General features: G+C 40.1%; 1 protein-coding gene across 1 annotated transcript in view; it reads right to left on the bottom strand.

The window, feature by feature from the left end:
* NRCAM (neuronal cell adhesion molecule) overlaps positions 1 to 19,002 on the bottom strand; it is a 322,524-nt gene that overhangs the window by 76,820 nt on the left and 226,702 nt on the right. The window contains exons 4-7 of the mRNA XM_029234463.1: positions 17,462 to 17,665; positions 12,096 to 12,201; positions 9,999 to 10,195; positions 1,990 to 2,112 (exon numbers count right to left, since the gene is read on the bottom strand). Coding sequence (XP_029090296.1) covers positions 1,990 to 2,112; positions 9,999 to 10,195; positions 12,096 to 12,201; positions 17,462 to 17,570 — 535 coding nt within the window. The 5' untranslated portion in view covers positions 17,571 to 17,665. The remainder of the gene's footprint in view (positions 1 to 1,989; positions 2,113 to 9,998; positions 10,196 to 12,095; positions 12,202 to 17,461; positions 17,666 to 19,002) is intronic.

The raw sequence follows: 19,002 nt of genomic DNA, 5'->3' as shown, positions 1-19,002 counted from the left end.
CCCAAACCCTGGTTCCTAGTCTCCCGGCAGAACCTCCACAAGGATGCCTCACAAGCCTCTCACATCCCAAACCCTGGTCCCTAGTCTCCAACGTAACATGCTAAGGGGAGGTGTGGAAGGATGGGAGAGCAGAGCAACAAACAATTCCCTAAGGATAGGGATGGGGTGAACAGATGTTAAACTGCCCAATGAATGACTTCAATTCTCTATGCCTCGGTTTCCTCATCTAAAAAGTGGTAAGAGTCTAGGCTTCCCTGGTGGCGCAGTGGTTGAGAGTCCGCCTGCCGATGCGGGGGACACGAGTTCGTGCCCCGGTCTGGGAAGATCCCACATGCCACGGAGCGGCTGGGCCCGTGAGCCATGGCCGCTGAGCCTGCGCTTCCGGAGCCTGTGCTCCACAACGGGAGAGGCCACAACAGTGAGAGGCCCGCGTACCGCAAAAAAAAAAAAAAAAAAAAATGGTAAGAGTCATCCGAGATGCTTCCTGGGACTGCTGTAGAAAATGGATGAGATAACTTATGTAAAGTCTTTAGCAAAGGGACAGGCACTTAGTAAATGCCCAATCAATATTAGCTGTTGTTACTACTATATATAAAATAGATAATCAATAAGCATCTACTGTATGGTGCAGGGAACTGTGCTCAATATTCTGTAATAACCTATATGGGAAAAGAATCTGAAAAAGAATGGATATATGTATGTGTATAACTGATTCACTTTTGCTGTACACCTGAAACTAACACAGCATTGTGAATCAACTGTACTCCAATATAAAGTAAAAAATTAAATTAAAAGAAAATTAGCTGTTGTTGGGGATAAAAGAACGAAACTGAAAGAAGAGACATAACACATCCTGAACAGCTTGATTTCCTTCCCTTGATGGGCTTCTGGTGTTTCAGGAAATGGCAATTCCATTTTACTAGTTGTTCAGTCTTAGACTTTGGGGTTACCTTTGATTAGACTTTGGGGTTACCTTTGATTCCTCTCTCTCATGCCTCCACCCTGACCCCAATAAATCCTGGAGGATCTACCTTCAAATTATATCTGGAATTTGACCATTTCTTCCTTCCTCCCTCCCTGCCTCCCTTCCTTCCTTTTTTTTTTTTTTTTTTCGGCCACGTGGCACGTGGGATCTTAGTTCCCTGACCAGAGGTCAAACTCACGCCCCCTGCGTTGGAAGCGTGCAATCTTAACCACTGGACCACCAGGGAAGTCCCTGGAATCTGACCATTTCTTACTTACTTGACTGCCACTACCCAAGTCCGAGTCCCCCGACAACTCTTGCCCAGATCACAGCACTGGCCTCCTAACAGAACGCCCTTCTCTCCCTTTCATCCTCTCTGGTCTCCACACATGAACCAAAGTGAGGTTCTTACTATTTGTTTTGATTCAGGTGAAGCCACTCCTTCAATGTCTCCCTACTTCACTGAAAGCAAAAGCCAAAGCCCTTCACCCCGGAGCCCCTGGACTTTCCTGACCTTTTCTTTCACTGTCGCCCTTGGGTCAGTCAGCCCGGGCAACTGGCCGCCCTGCTGATTTTACACACGCCAGGGATGCTCCTGCCCTTGGGGCTTAAACTGGTTTTCCTCTTTCCACCCAGATATTTAAGGGCCTGCTTCTCTTTCACTCCTGTAAGTTTCTGCTCAAAACTCTGCTTATTTTTCTTCACAGCACTTACTGCCAACTGACACATATTTTCTAAATGCATTTATTCTCTGCTTCCTTCTCTCCCCGCTTTTATTCCCATTGCATAGAATATAAATTCAGTGACAGCAGGACCTTTGTTTGGTTTATTTAGAGAGGTGCCTGGTACATAGTAGGTGCTCAATAAAATAAAGTGACTGAATGAAAGGATATGTGATTTATTTTCCTGAGAATCTCTAAGACATTTTATAAACATCTTATGAATCACGAGAGGTAATAATTGATTGGGACAGCCAATAATCATAAGACTCTTGAAGAAAGAAAGTTCTTATTTTTAAAACTTACAGTTATCCATCCAGAATATTATAGGTGGTGGTAACCCAACTGGGGGTCTGCAGGGCAGTACCAAAGACTGGCCATTTCTAAGTGTTATTCGTTCAAGTTTTTCTTTGGTCCACAACGGTGACCCTAATGAAATAAAACAATAACTTCTAAGTTATTTCTGCATTGGAAAATAAAAAGAGCACTAGAAAGAAATATAAACCAAACTTTTGGAGAAATAGTAACTCGAAATTTATATACATTAACGACAAAAAAAATTTTAAATACAGTGTTAAAAAATGACATTAGTAGTATAAATTCTGAGTCAGCAATTCCATGTCTAAGAATTTATATTAAATAAATCCTTAAGAAGATACAAACTAATTTTTCTACAAGCATGCCCTTCATGAAAGAATGAAAAACATTTCTATGTCAAAAGATTTGTTAAACAAATAACTGTAAATGTACACCTTTGAATATCATACAGTGTTAGACAATGTATACTTATTTATAAGATTAATATAAAATATACATGATATCTAGATAAGGCAGAAATGGTTATAAAATAGTATTTCAGAATGAGCTTGTTTTCGACATGTACATACATATCTGCCTAAGTAAAAATAGAAAGAATAGTAATTTCCTTGAATGAAAGGATTTGTGAGTAATTTTGAACTTTCTTTTTTGTTCATTTGTAATTGATTTATTCTATAATGCACACATATTATACACATAATAAACATTTTAAAAAATGACAAGAACTTCAAATGGTTGCTGTTCTTTAAATACATGCTCTTGGGTTGTTGAGAGCATGTGGGTACTGACTATTGCAAAAAGAGCCAAAATAATACCAAGATAGTGAGGTCACCTTATTTCCAGTGAAATTTTGAAATAAAAATGTTTAAAGAAATACATGCATCCCAACATTCATAGCAGCATTATTTACAATAGCCAAGACATAGAAGCAACAACCTAAGTGTCCATCGGGCAGATGCATGGATAAAGAAGATGTGGTACATATATACAATGGAAAATACTACCCAGCCATAAAAAAGAATGAAATTTTGCCATTTGCAGCAACATGGATGGACTTGGAGGGCATATGATAAGTGAAATAAGTCTCTGTACAGAGAAAGACAAATACTGTATGATATCACTTATATGTGGAATCTAAAAAATACAACAAACTAGTGAATATAACAAAAAAGAAGCAGACTCACAAATACTAGTAGTTACCAGTGGGGAGAGGGATGGGGGAGGGGCAGTATAGGGGTAGGGAGTTAAGAACTACAAACTCTTATGTATAAAATAAGCTACAAGGATAGGCCCCAGTGTGGCTTCCGTGCCATCCATCTCGCGGTTGCTGCCGTAGAAGACCTTGGCGGTGGCCCAGGCCACACATGCCCACAGGCCCCCACTTGTCTCCTGTGGCAGCCTCCGTGCAGTCACCCAGGCCCAGCCAGCTGCCGGGGCTCTCAGTCTGCCCGTTCTCTAGTCACCGCTTACTTCGGGGTCCAGCAGATGCCGGAGACCAGGGAGACCTCGTGGAGGACATCGCAGGGGCCGCTAGCTGCCTCCTGAGCCCACTGGGTCTTCAGAGACTCTCCGGAGAAGCTGTGTGGCTGACAGGATCTTGGTGCTCCAGCAGGGTGTCAGGCCTGTGCCTCTGAGGTGGGAGAGCCGAGTTCAGGACATTAGTCCACCAGAGACTTCCCGGCTCCACGTAATATCAAATGGCGAAAGCTCTCCCGGAGCTCTCCATCTCAACACCAACACCCAGCTTCACTCAACAACCGGCAAGCTACAGTGCTGGACACCCTATGCCAAACAACTAGCAAGACCAGAATACAACCCCACCCATTAGGAGAGAGGTTGCCTAAAATCATAAGGTCACAGACACCCTAAAACACACCACTGGATGCAGTCGTGCCCAACAGAAAGACAAGATCCAGCCTCATCCAACAGAACACCGGCACTAGTCCCCTCCACCAGGAAGCCCACACAACCCACTGAACCAACCTTAGCCACTGGGGGCAGACACCAAAAACAACAGGAACTACGAACCTGCAGCCCGTGAAAAGGGGACCCCAAACACAGTAAGTTAAGCAAAATGAGAAGACAGAGAAATACACAGCAGATGAAGAAGCAAGGTAGAAACCAACCAGACCAAACAAATGAAGAGGAAATAGGCAGTCAACCTGAAAAAGAATTCAGAGTAATGACAGTAAAGATGATCCAAAATCTTGGAAATAGAATAGAGAAAATACAAGAAATGTTTAACAAGGACCTACAAGAACTAAAGAGCAACAAACAAGGATGAACAACACAATAAATGAAATTAAAAATACTCTAGATGGGATCAATAGCAGAATAACTGAGGCAGAAGAACGGATAAGTGACCTGCAAGATAAAATAGTGGAAATAACTTCTGCAGAGCAAAATAAAGAGAAAAGAATGATAAGAATTGAGGACAGTCTTAGAGACCTCTGGGACAACATTAAACCCAGCAACATTCGAATTATAGGGGTCCAAGAAGAAGAAGAGAAAAAGAAAGGGACTGAGAAAATATTTGAAGAGATTAAAGTTGAAAACGCCCCTAATATGGGAAAGGAAATAGCCATTCAAGTCTAGGAAGTGCAGAGTCCCATACAGGATAAATCCAAGAAGAAACATGCCAAGGCACATGTTAATCAAACTCTCAAAAATTAAATACAAAGAAAAAATATTAAAAGCAGCAAGGGAAAAACAACTAATAACATACAAGGGAAGCCCCATAAGGTTAACAGCTGATCTTTCAGCAGAAACTCTGCAAGCCAGAAGGGAGTGGCAAGACATATTTAAAGTGATGGAAGGGAAAAAACTACAACCAAGATTACTCTACCCAGCAAGGATCTCATTCAGATTCGATGGAGAAATTAAAACCTTTACAGACAAGCAAAAGCTGAGAGAATTCAGCACCACCAAACCAGCTTTACAACAAATGCTAAAGGAACTTCTCTAGGCAGGAAATACAAGAGAAGAAAGAGACCTACAATAACAAACCCCAAACAATTAACAAAATGGTAATAGGAACATACATATCGATAATTACCTTAAATGTAAATGGATTAAATGCTCCAACCAAAAGACACAGACTAGCTGAATGGATACAAAAACAAGACCCATATATATGCTGTCTACAAGAGACCCACTTCAGACCTAGGGACACATACAGACTGAAAGTGAGGGGATGGAAAAAGATATTCCATGCAAATGGAAATCAAAAGAAAGCTGGAGCAGCAATTCTTGTATCAGACAAACTAGACTTAAAAATAAAGACTATTACAAGAGACAAAGAATGACACTACATAATGATCATGGGATCAATCCAAGAAGATGTAACAATTGTAAATATTTATGTACCCAACAAAGGAGCACCTCAATACATAAGGGAAATGCTAACAGCCATAAAAGGGGAAATGGACAGTAATACAATCATAGTAGGGGACTTTAACACCCAAATTTCACCAATGGACAGATCAGCCAAAATGAAAATAAAGAGGGAAACACAAGCTTTAAACGATACATTAAACAAGATGGACTTAATGGATATTTATAGGACATTCCATCCAAAAACAACAGAATGCACTTTCTTCTCAAGTGGTCATGGAACATTCTCCAGGATAGATCATATCTTAAGTCACAAATCAAGTCTTGGTAAATTTAAGAAAATTGAAATCGTACCAGCTATCTTTTCTGACCACAATGCTACGAGACTAGATATCAACTACAGGAAAAAAATCTGTAAAAAATACAAACACATGGAAGCTAAACAATACACTACTTAATAACCAAGAGATCACTGAAGAAATCAAAGAGGAAATCAAAAAATACCTAGAAACAAATTACAATGAAAACATGACAACCCAAAATCTATGGGATGCAGCAAAAGCAGTTCTAAGAGGGAAGTTTATAGCAATACAATCCTACCTCAAGAAACAAGAAGCATCTCAAATAAACAACCTAACCTTACACCTAAAGCAATTAGAGAAAGAAGAACAAAAATACCCCAAAGTTAGCAGAAGGAAAGGAATCATAAAGATCAGATCAGAAATAAATAAAAAAGAAATGAAGGAAATGATAGCAAAGATCAATAAAACTAAAAGCTGGTTGTTTGAGAAGATAAACAAAATTGATAAACCATTAGCCAGACTCATCAAGAAAAAAAGGGAGAAGACTCAAATCAATAGAATTAGAAATGAAAAAGGAGAAGTAACAACTGACACTGTAGAAATACAAAGGATCATGAGAGATTACTATAAACAACTCTATGCCAATAAAATGGACAACCTGGAAGAAATGGACAAATTCTTAGAAAAGCACAACCTTCCAGGACTGAACCAGGAAGAAAAAGAAAATATAAACAGACGAATCACATGCACTGAAATTGACACTGTGATTAAAAATCTTCTAACAAACAAAAGCCCAGGACCAGATGGCTTCACAGGCGAATACTATCAAACATTTAGAGAAGAGCTAACACCTATCCTTCTCAAACTCCTCCAAAATATAGCAGAGGGAGGAACACTCCCAAACTCATTCTACGAGGCCACCATCACCCTGATACCAAAGCCAGAAAAGAAACTACAAAAAAAGAAAACTAAAGGCCAATATCACTGATGAACATAGATGCAAAGATCCTCAACAAAATACTAGCAAACAGAATCCAACAGCACATTAAAAGGATCATACACCATGATCAAGTGGAGTTTATCCCAGGAATGCAAGGATTCTTCAATATATGCAAATCAATGTAATAAACCATATTAACAAATTGAAGGAGAAAACCCATGTGATCATCTCCATAGATGCAGAAAAAGCTTTTGACAAATTTCATCACCTGTGTATGATAAAAACCCTCCAGTAAGTAGGCATAGAGGGAACTTACCTCAACATAATAAAGGCCATATATGACAAACCCACAGCCAGCATCATTCTCAATGATGAAAAACTGAAACCATTTCCTCTAAGATCAGGAACAAGACAATTTTGTCCGCTCTCACCACTATTATTCAACGTTTTGGAACTTTTAGCCACAACAATCAGAGAAGAAAAAGAAATAAAAGGAATCCAAATCAGAAAAGAAGTAAAGCTGTCACTGTTTGTAGATGACATGATTCTATACACAGAGAATTCTAAAGAGGCTACCAGAAAACTACTAGAGCTAATCAATGAATTTGGTAAAGTAGTTGGATACGAAGTTAACATACAGAAATCTCTTGCATTTCTATACACTAATGATGAAAAATCTGAAAGAGAAATTAAGGAAACACTCCCATTTACCACTGCAACAAAAAGAATAAAATACCTAGGAATAAACCTACCTAAGGAGGTAAAAGACCTATACTCAGAAAACTATAAGACACTGATGAAAGAAATCAAAGATGACACAAACAGATGGAGAGATATACCATGTCCTTGGATTGGAAGAATCAATATTGTGAAAATGACTCTACTACCCAAAGCAATCTACAGATTCAATGCAATCCCTATCAAACTACCAATGGCATTTTCCACAGAACTAGAACAAAAAAAATCTCACAATTTGTATGGAAAGACCCCGAATAGCCAAAGCAATTTGAGAAAGAAAAATGGAGCTGGTGGAATCAGGCTACCTGACTTCAGACTATACTACAAAGCTACAGTAATCCAAACAGTATGGTACTGGCACAAAAACAGAAATATAGATCAATGGAACAGGATACAAAGCCCAGAGATAAAGCCATGCACATATGGTCACCTCATTTTTGATAAAGGAGGCAAGAATATACAGTGGAGAAAAGATGGCCTCTTCAATAAGTGGTCCTGGAAAACTGTACAGCTACATGTAAAAGAATGAAATTAGAACACTCCCTAACACCATAAATAAAAATAAAATCAAAATGGATTACAGACCTAAATGTAAGGCCAGACACTATCAAACTCTTAGAGGAAAACATAGGCAGAACACTCTATGACATAAATCACAGCAAGATCCTTTTTGACCCACCTCCTAGAGAAATGGAAATAAAAACAAAAAGAAACAAATGGGACCTAATGAAACTTAAAAGCTTTTGCACAGCAAAGGAAATCATAAACAAGATGAAAAGGCAACCCTCAGAATGGGAGAAAATATTTGCAAATGAAGCAACTGACAAAGGATTAATCTCCAAAATTTATGCAGCTCCGTATTAAAAAAACAAACAACCCAATCCAAAAATGGCTAGAAGGGCTTCCCTGGTGGCGCAGTGGTTGAGAATCTGCCTGCCAATGCAGTGGACACGGGTTCGAGCCCTGGTCTGGGAAGATACCACATGCCGCAGAGCAACTGGGCCCGTGAGCCACAACTACTGAGCCTGTGCGTCTGGAGCCTGTGCTCCACAACAAGAGAGGCCGCGACAGTGAGAGGCCCGCGCATCGCGATGAAGAGTGGCCCCCACTCGCCGCAACTGGAGAAAGCCCTCGCACAGAAACGAAGACCCAACACAGCCAAAAATAACTAATAAGTAAATAATAAATAAATTTAAAAAAAAATGGCCAGAAGACCTAAGTAGACATTTCTCCAAAGAAGATAAACAGATTGCCAACAAACATATGAAAGGATGCTCAACATCACTAATCATTAGAGAAATGCAAATCAAAACTACAATGAGGTATCACCTTACACCAGTCAGAATGGGTATCATCAAAATATCTACAAGCAATAAATGCTGGAAAGGGTGTGGAGAAAAGGGAACCCTCTTGCACTGTTGGTGGGAATGTAAATTGATACAGCCACTATGGAGAACGGTATTGAGGTTCCTTAAAAAACTAAAAATAGAACTACCATATGACCCAGCAATCCCACTACGGGGTATATACCCTGAGAAAACCATAATTCAAAAAGAGTCATGTACCATAATGTTCAGTGCAGCACTATTTACAATAGCCAGGACATGGAAGCAACCTAAGTGTCCATCGACAGATGAATGGGTAAAGAAGATGTGGCACATATATACAATGGAATATTACTCAGTCATAAATGGAAATGAAATTGAGTTATTTGTAGTGAGGTGGATGGACCTAGAGTCTGTCCTACAGAGTGAAGTAAGTCAGAAAGAGAAAAACAAATACCGTATGTTGACACATATATATGGAATCTAAAAAAAAAAGGTCATGAAGAACCTAGGGGCAAGATGGGAATAGAGATGCAGACCTACTAGAGAATGGACTTGAGGACACGGGGAGGGGGAAGGGTAAGCTGGGATGAAGTGAGAGAGTGGTAGTGTATATATGGACATATGTACACTACCAAATGTAAAATAGATAGCTAGTGGGAAGTAGTCGCATAGCACAGGGAAATCAGCTCGGTGCTTTGTCACCACCTAGAGGGGTGGGATAAGGAGGGTGGGACGGACACGCAAGAGGGAGGAGATATGGGGATATATGTATATGTATAGCTGATTCACTTTGTTATACAGCAGAAACTAACACACCATTGTAAAGCAATTATACTCCAATAAAGATGTTAAAAAATAATAAGCTACAGGGATATATTGTACAACATGGGGGATATAGCCAATATTTTACAATATCTATGAATGGAGTATAACATCTAAAAATTGTACACCTGTAACTTTTATAATATTGTACATCAACCATACTTCAATTAAAAAAACATTTAAAGAAATAACACTTAGACCTCAATTACCCATTTCATACCTAATTTATTTCCATCTGGCTGTTTGGAGTATGCTTAAATATAAGATTCATGAGAAATTAATGATTAGATCAATTTGAGGAAAAATACACTTTTCTTACCCCTGGTGTTTTATTCTGGACTTGTACAAAAGACACATTGGATTGGCAAAGCATTACGCTGAGGAATTGAGGTCAAGTGGAAAGGGGTGATGATTTTCAGAGTATTGGAATCAATGCCATTGCTTTCTTGTAATGGTATTCAGATGGTGTAACAGATGCTGGGGTTGGAGCTATACTTTAAAAAGGGTCCTGTTTGGTGAACAGGTCCGACTTACTGGATGGACGGATGACAATGTTATTAGAAATTGCAGCCCCGCGTTCGTTCCTGGCTGTACACTGATAAACTCCTTCATAGGTCTCTGCTTTCCCCTCGCTCATGATGTTGACTGTGAGGGTTCCCGAGCCAGACTTCATGGTGACAAGAGGGTCTTTATCTATGTCGAAATGAGTCCCATTTCGGGTCCAGGAGAAACTGCCCAACGCATAAAGGATTAAGCTTGTTTACAGCCCAGAAAAACAGGATTATTTCCTCTCTAACAAATTCCTAGCAATTTTATGGATTTCTAAATAACGATTAGATTTTAGTATTCAGTAAAAGAACAATAGGCTCCACACCTAAAATGTTTCATTGAATTATGACTTAGAAAAAAGTGCCAGCCATACATACTAAGGTACATGTCTTCATTAGAACTAACCAAAATCTGACTCAATAAAGAAATCATGCATACAAATTGCCTGTCATCTTTCAAAGAAAACATAGGAAGTAGGTCTCCGAGGCACACTCTCTTAGAGCTTTATTAGCATTTTAATTGTAAACTCCATTGTTCATAGAATTGATAACCTGCCTATGAAGATTTGCTCTGGGCTGAAGTGTAAGAAGAAAGGCCTTCACAAGTACTAATATATGTGTGTGTTTAAAAGTGATCAGACCAGTGTCAAGTTACCAAAATGCAAAGTATGAGTTGGGAGGAGAGGCAACATGAGTTCAATGGTGTTTTAAGTGTCGGTTATTAAAAGTGATCATTGTATATCAAATATATATTGAGAATTTTTAATTCTAGAGATGATTTTTGTAAATTTCTTAGGAAGTATTTCAAATTGTCAACTGAAAGTCTTCTTTTTCAGTTTTATTTATGTAAAAGACTGCCTTATATAAAAGTCCCAGTGCCCAAGTAATCAAATACTTGATAACTGGTCACAAATCAACAATGGCCATGCTCTTAACAAAAGCATGAATCTCTAAACTTTCCCATGATTTCCAAGCCCTCCTGGATTTCCCTTCCCACTGCTTATCCTTATAGCAGGAGTTGTCACAACTCCTAGGGTAGGGCACAGGGGTGTTGGCTGCTGCTGGCTTATTGTAGGTAGAGGCCAGGGATGCTGCAAAGTATCCCACAATGCACAGGAAAGCTCTTGTCTCCACAGCAAAAAAATTGCCCAGCCCAAAATATCAATAGAGCTGAGATGGAGAAATCCTGCCTAACAGTTACAGGAGGTACTAATTAAATGTTAAACTAAAAGGGGTGTCATCAAAGGACATCACATTAGGGCCTGAGTGCTCAAGGGTTTCTAATAATATGACAGAAGAGATTGTTTTGAAGCCATCCTTTGATGGAAGTTTTTGGTATACTTTGGTAATTTTTTTCTCCGGTGCCAGTCTGTGATAGATTAATAAGGCTCGTCATAGACAAACTTGGCAATAAAATATTGAGAAAATTTCCCTTCTTTATAACTTAAAAAAGTACACATTATCTCTCAAAAATAATGATCTAACTCTCCAGAATTTCCATACACTACTGGACAAGTTACGGATCATCCACTAAGGAGCTGTGGGACCTTGGATAGGTTAACCTAGCATTACTGGGCATCAGTTCCCCATCTATAAGATACACTGGTTGGACCAGATAATGTCTAATGTCTCCCCCAACTCTAAAAGGCTGTACAGTGCGCATGCCAAGGTGCACATGGAGAATCCTGAGTGCTGAACACTGCCATGTTTGGAAAACCACTTGGGGCTATTTTATAGACTTGTAGAGAGCTAGGAGAGATCTTCGAAGTTGTCAAGTTCAACTTCTTTATTTTACATTTATCTGTAAACTGAGGCCCATAGAGAAGGAATTTGCCCATGTCATTAAGCCATCAGAAGGCTCTTTCCACATCTTCCCACAATTTTTTAGCATATCACAGAAAGGTATCAGTATGGAAATGCAACCACCTGGGTTTTTAAGAAGAACCAACAGAATTTAATTAAGCAGAGAGACAAAACAATGAACCTACAAATGATACTTTAATAATATGCAGGACCTGAAATTAACTTCAACGTGAATATCAATGTTTATTATCAGTATTATAACAGCACAAAGCACACCCACCTTGGAGGAGGTTTCCCTTTGGCCTCACACTGGATTACAATATTCTCCCGTGGGTCAATAATGTAATCTTTTGGAGACTGTTGAGTAATGGTTGGAGGTTGTACCACTTAATGGTAGAAAGAAGAACAATGTAAAGAAATAAATCATTTAATATCATAATAGCAATCACTTTTTTCTATATCAAAATCACTTACCCTAGACTAAATATGCTCCAAATGTTTTTAGTAATTTCCACTGTGGTGACACACCCCCTCAGCAGATTTTTAGCTAGCTAAAAGACTCCTAAAATTTTGGAGTCAAGGCATAACTCCCTTTTGGTAACTTTATATGTGCTCATAAAGCCCATTTCCCCACTCTGAAAGTATGGGAAAATAATTACCAATATAAGCTTATATTAAGATAGTTTCATTTCTGATGTAACAATGAGAAATTTCTCTGATAGCTTTGATTCAAATGATGCCTTTCAATGAAATTTAAGTTATGAGGTAAATTTGCATCTTTCTTGGGAAAGAGTTACTGACTTGTAGTTCATTACTGGGCTCATGTAAATTAATACATTGGTAACAAATATATTTGAGAAGCTAACGTGAAAAAGATGGTTAAAATTAGAGACTTGACATGTCTTATTAGAGCCAGGAGGTAGGTGGCTACTAGGAGCAAAGATAAAACAAACTTCTTTAGAAGAGAAATTGAATTGGGAAGCTCTCTGTTTTAGGAAACAATATTCTCATTTCACTCTTCAAAGTGTTATCTGATCATTTATTATCAAATTGTAGGGAGAAACTGTTCTGATCTGGAGCAACTGAATCTGAAAAAAGCTGGTACATGGACATTTGATGTTCAGGTCACTCTAAGATTACCACGTCTTCCTTCTTGTGAAATCAGAATCACAGAGTGTAGAACAGGAAGGGACTGGAGAAATAATCCATTTCAACTTCTTTTGTTGCTCAGAGCAGCAAAATAGCTTGACTAGGAAGGCACAAAGCACAGAAGAGAAGCGAACTCTCCTGGTGGAAGCCACTGCCTTGCACAACTCGAAGGAGAGCTGTTTACACAGACCAGTGGTTCTCAACCAGGGGCCATTTGTCCCCAGTCCTTGGGGGATATCTGGCCACATCCAGAGTCCATTTTGGTTGTCACCACTGGGATGGGGGTGGTCCTGGCATCTGTTGGGTAGAGGCCAGGGATGCTGCTAAACATCTTACAATGTACAGGACATCTTTACCATGTACAGACTTATCTGGATCATTTTTCATATTCTGGATCGTCCCTTTCCTCTCCACCTATGCTCTGTGCTTCCTTTGTGAAACTTCTTCCACCTGTCAATCAAGTATTTCCCAAAGCTTAATAATCGTCCTCAGCTTTTGTCTTTCTTTCCTGTGGTGAATTGTTGCCAGGGCTAAATTGATCATTTCCATGTTCAATGCCTTATAAATCTGTAAACATGGATCTCTTCTCTTGCTTTGTCTGCAGTCTCGGGGCTGTTCACCAGACGTCTCTTACTAAACATCCAAATAACACCTAAAATATAGATAAAAAATGAAACTCATAATTGCCATCATTTATTGTGCACCTATTAACTGCGGGATACTGCACAGCGTCAATTTCAACTCCTTTAGCAAGATCCATCCCTTCCTCGTCCTCCTTAGCCAGCTGCTCTTCCCAGCCTCTAGCACTGTTCACAGGACACTCATTCTTCTAGCCGGCAGTTACCAAAGCTGGTTAACAGTTTGGGCTAGTGGTTAAGAACTAGTCTATTTCTTACCAGCTGTGAGACTTCAAGCACGTTTCTTAACTTCTGTAAGCCCTCGTTTCCATAGAGGAAAAACAGGGTTTAAAAGTAGTATCTACCTCTTAGGGTTGCTGGGAAAATTAAATAAAATAATTTGTGTAAAATTCTTAGTACATTCCAGTCCTATAATGGTTCAGTGATGTTAGCTATAAACATTTTTAATTAGACCAGCTTCACTTTGGAGTGATCCTTCAGGCTTTGGGAGTAGAGAGTTTGGGATGATGGAAAGAAGCCTAGAATTTCCCACTCAGGGACTGGTGGGCATAGGGGGACTTTTAGGAGTGACTCAGTCCAATTCTTTGTGCTTTTCTGTAAGTGACAGAGGTGCAAGGGTAATGGTTGCAGACCCAGAACTTCTATTCATGTGTCTGTAACAGAGCTGGCTTAGCTGCCACGCATAAGTGCTAAGAGTTTACCACCTAGATGTACCTCTTTGAAGCGTGCTTAGGTCAACTGGCAACTAACAAGGGCTTTGAAGTAATAAGGGGAAAAGGTGATTTTATATAATTTTCCTGGCTAATCTAATATCAAAGAATTTTTCAAATGCCTGAGAACTACTTTTTTAGGTAGATGACAGATGTTGCCCTACTGTCAGAGGCAGCAGTTATAGATTAGAGCACGCCACTCAGAGATGATGTGAATGGGGGTGCCTGTCTTTTGCACACATCAAAACAATTCTCAAATTCTCTGGGCCATTATACAGATGACACTTAGAAACACTAGTCTACCCAGTCCTACAGGTTGAAGAAGTTTGACAGCGAACTCGGGTGAAGCGTTTTCATGCACCCACCTCCTATATATACCCAAAGACATGTTTTTATTCCAGCAAGCCTTTAACAGCGTTTAGAACCAGACATTCTCTTCAAATTTTGTGAATTTTCTCACTGAGTTACATCAGATGTGAACAAAGCTCAGAAGTTAGTAGCCCAGAATACTGGTAAAAGAAAGACAGTAATACCTGAGTCTTCAGAATTCATGCAAGGAATAGATTAAACCTGCTTCTTGGAATTTAAATGCAATGATTAGCCACAGTAAACACACACGCTTAAAAAGACGTTAGTCACGAAAACAAAATCGTGCGTTTTAATTCACAGCATTCATTCAAAAACAAAGACACAGTCAAATTTTCACACTGCCTGGTAATGACGGAAAGACACTTACAGTCTTCAAGAAGTTTTGCTTTTTCCCCAGCAATATCAGCAGGTGAGTGGGCAAACAGGATTAAAGAAAACCAGGTGTTAGTAATAAGAACGTTAGCACCCTGAAGATAAAAGGGGCATTTGCCTATTTTATTTGACCTAAAAAACCAGTAGAGCAAAGGCGGAGGTTGTGAAGTAGCAAGAGAAAGAAACTCCCATTAAAGGTTTTGTTTATTCCTGAAGCAGACCTTTCTACATCCACATATGGAAGAACAAAAGGGATGCTGTAGGCCAAAAAATGATTCTGCCAGGAATAGGAATGGCTAATTCCATTCCATACGTGTTGTGCTGGACAAGTAATTACATTCAATTTGAAAAACAGCTGAAATCTACAATTAATCTGAGTTGTCACATACTGTGTTGTGTCTGATCCTATTACCCCAGACATCACTACGCACATGGTGACAATACCTAACAATGGGACATTGCTACAATGACAGCGCTCCATCCAAGCCAAATCCAACACTGATCTGAGGTTTTTAGATTTCTACGGTTAATCGCCAAGTAGGTAATTGCACTTTTCAGACTGTTAGCATGTTTCTGCTTCAGAATTCCTCAGTCACCCAGGGTTTGCTAGTACCCACCCCAAGGAGCGGCTCATGGAAAGAGGGGATAAGGAAGAGGGGCAGGGAAGAAATGACATTAGCATGCAGTTCACATGATTCTGCTGTGCTGCCTGTCATTACTACTTGCAAAGGTTAATGCAGGAGCACCTGGGTTGCCTGTGACTTTCTTTTCATCATGGTTCTGCTGTTCTCCATTAGCAGCGATAATTGAGTTAGCCGTAGGTGACTGTTTCCCTCTGATTGTAAGACTGAGCAGTCAGATTAAAGGGGAACATATTTAACAGAAGAGAGAACAAAAGCATTTCTCTCAAACGCTCTTTCTTCTACACATCCATTAGGGCAAATGCTTACTTAGGCATTCCAACTCCAATGGGCTTAACCAATCATATCTCTTTTTTTTTTTTTAACTGAAATTAAGGTCACTGAATGAATATCTTTTGAAAAGAAGGAGAACGTTGCATTTTCTTACACTTTAGACTAAAGATGCACAGAAAAGGGAGTCAACAAAGTATGGGGCCAATCACATCTCTTCTTAATTGTCTCCCCACTGGCAGTTGCAACCTCATTGGCAAAAAAAAAAAACAAAAACCTGACATTCCAACAATAGAATCGCCCCGGGAAAGTGTACCTTCCTTGTACCTTGGAAAGCTCGCCAAACAGATGTTCTATTCAAGAAGCTAATGGATTTAAAGAGGTCATGCTGATTAGGGATGAAGAATAAACCAATTCTGAAGTACAGTAATAGTCCAGATTTCAAATTCTGCTTTCCGTTGCAGGAAAAGTGACCCGTTGGCTCCTAGCATTATCTTTATTTCTTACAAACAGGCCACCCAGCCCAGGGAGAGTGCAGTATATACAGTACTTTATTCAGGAAAGGGTGGGCTCCCATAGTAGCTGTTACTTGCTCCATTTTTTTTTTTTTTTTTTTGTGGTATGTGGGCCTCTCACTGCTGTGGCCTCTCCCGTTGCGGAGCACAGGCTCCGGACGCGCAGGCTCAGCGGCCATGGCTCACGGGCCCAGCCACTCCGCAGCATGTGGGATCTTCCTGGACCGGGGCACGAACCCGTGTCCCCTGCATCGGCAGGCGGACTCACAACCACTGTGCCACCAGGGAAGCCCACTTGCTCCATATTAAATAGTAATTTTGCCGAAGACTTGTTTCATTCTCAACATTGACATCTTGGTTATCACCGTTTTAAAAACAAAGACCTCTCACTAGGCTTTAGATAAGATATAGTTCCTAGCTCTAAACTCATATTTAAGATCCAAAACTCAAAGGTGAATTTTGCCTTGTCTGAATGCAGAGAAACGAGCCGTGGGTAGTTTGGGGATACAGAGGGGCGTGGGGTTGGCTAAGAGATGATCTTTTCACTCTTAGCATATGAAGAAAGAAGGTGGAGATGCGGGGACAGGATAAACGGGGTGTGGGGGGGTCTCTGTGATCATTTTAAAGCGATTCCTATAGTTTTCTTGCGGGACTGCTTCTATAAAGAGTTGCCTGCTAGGAGGATCAAGGGTAGCTCACAATTCACTCCTTCTCTGGTCAGTCCCCCCATGGTACACCAAAAGCACCTGAGGGGAGGGAAAGATAATGACAGGGAAGGGACAATATGTCTGCAATTCAATGGCCATTTCTAGGGTCTGATTCTTTATAAACACAGGGTGCTGAAGGTAAAAGCCAGATTAGTTTTGATTTCACTTTTCAGGATCACACGGACATCTCCTCCATCCACACGGTTCAGAGGGATGGTAAATGCCGGGGAGGGTCTGACTCCCGGGCCTAAGAGCTTTCCAACGTTAATACTTACGATCAAGAGGGACTTCCAGGGCACTAACCATCTGGCACAGGAAGAGTATCAGGGGTGCTCTGCCTGCAGATAAGTGCTTCTTTTTCGGCATCATTATTTTAAGCTGCATTAGCTGAACTCCCGCTGAGCCCCACGAGCTGAATTTCCTTTTCTTCTTTCACAAAAGATGTGTGTGCAACGTTTAAATAAGTCTCATGCAGGAAACTGAAAAAGAACAGGAGAAGAATTATAGTGCACTTTTGAAAAAAGGAGGAAATGAAGAGAGGAAGTTGGCGGCACAGAAAATCAGTTCTGTATTATACATGAACTCTAAATGGAACTCTTTTAAATATTTCACTCTGAAGACTGAGAGACTCATTTATTCATAAATCAGCTAAAATTAGGTCAGAAATATTTGTAGGGATGTCAAGCAAAATCTGTCAACTTTGCCACCCTTCTGGTTTTCCCGTTTTAAATACCTGCTTTATATTAGAGGCTACCATGTTCCTTATAGATCAGGAAAACTCGGCTTATAAATCGGTTAGAAGGTGTGCCTTTGAAGGGGAGGCCTAATGGCTGCTCCTTTCTAGAGATTACCGCTGGGAAAGTTCAGGGCACGGTTGCCAATTTGCTTCAAACCCCAAACACTGATTTACCGGTTGAACCACCAAGAATTCTGGCCTTCTCCATCTCCTACCTAGACCGTGGCAACAGCTATGCCTGGGCTCTGAGTTCCAGGTCTTCCTCACTGCAGTCACCCTCCTAAACAGTGTTGATTAGTTTTCCTAAGGGTCTTTGGTTAAATACTGGGAGTAGCCCCATGGGACCTACCCGATTAAAGTTCAACAGATCCTTAAATAAGTAATACAAAAACTTGAATGACCTGGTCTCTATTTATCCCACCAACCTCATTTCCCTCTATCGTCATGTAAGTATTCTTTTTTGCCTGATTGTCTGATTCTGCTTTGCTTTCTTGGGTCAATCCTTCAGTACGCTTTGAATTGTCCTAACTTCTTGCCTTGGTTTATTCTATTCCTTTTACCTGGAATGCCCTCTCCACCCTATTTCCTCAACAATGTCCAATGGGTTTCTTTATAGAGCGTTTATTGGGTTGACCAAAAAGTTCGTTTGGGTTTTCTGTAACATCTTATGGAAAAACCTGAACGAACTTTTTGGCTAACCCAACATGAGCTGATCACTCAAACTAGAAGGGATTTCACTCTCTGAGAATCTCTGAAATTACGTTTTATTCATCACATATAGTATACAGGTAGATACAGTGATAGACTTTTTTTGGGGTATGCATACTCTCTCCCCTACTCCTTCAGGCAAAGGTTGAGCCTCTCCCATCTTTGTATTCCTCTCCTATCACCTAAGATAGTATGCCTTGCACATGAAAGTACCAAGAGAACATGAGCACACAGAATACAGACCTCTGTCCTACAACAGACCTCTACCTGGAATGACGGGTTTAATCACACCTTCTCATCAATAAAGAGAAGTGTGAGTGACCAATGGCTCTCTTGCGAAGGTAGGGGTGTCATTATTATAAACTAAGATTG

Source organism: Monodon monoceros, unplaced genomic scaffold, assembly GCF_005190385.1.
Source record: "Monodon monoceros isolate NGI ecotype Baffin Bay Population unplaced genomic scaffold, NGI_Narwhal_1 Super_Scaffold_2, whole genome shotgun sequence".
Classification (NCBI taxonomy): domain Eukaryota; kingdom Metazoa; phylum Chordata; class Mammalia; order Artiodactyla; family Monodontidae; genus Monodon; species Monodon monoceros.
The sequence above is the reverse complement of the archived record's forward strand: the minus strand, read 5'-3'. Positions and strand labels throughout refer to the sequence as shown.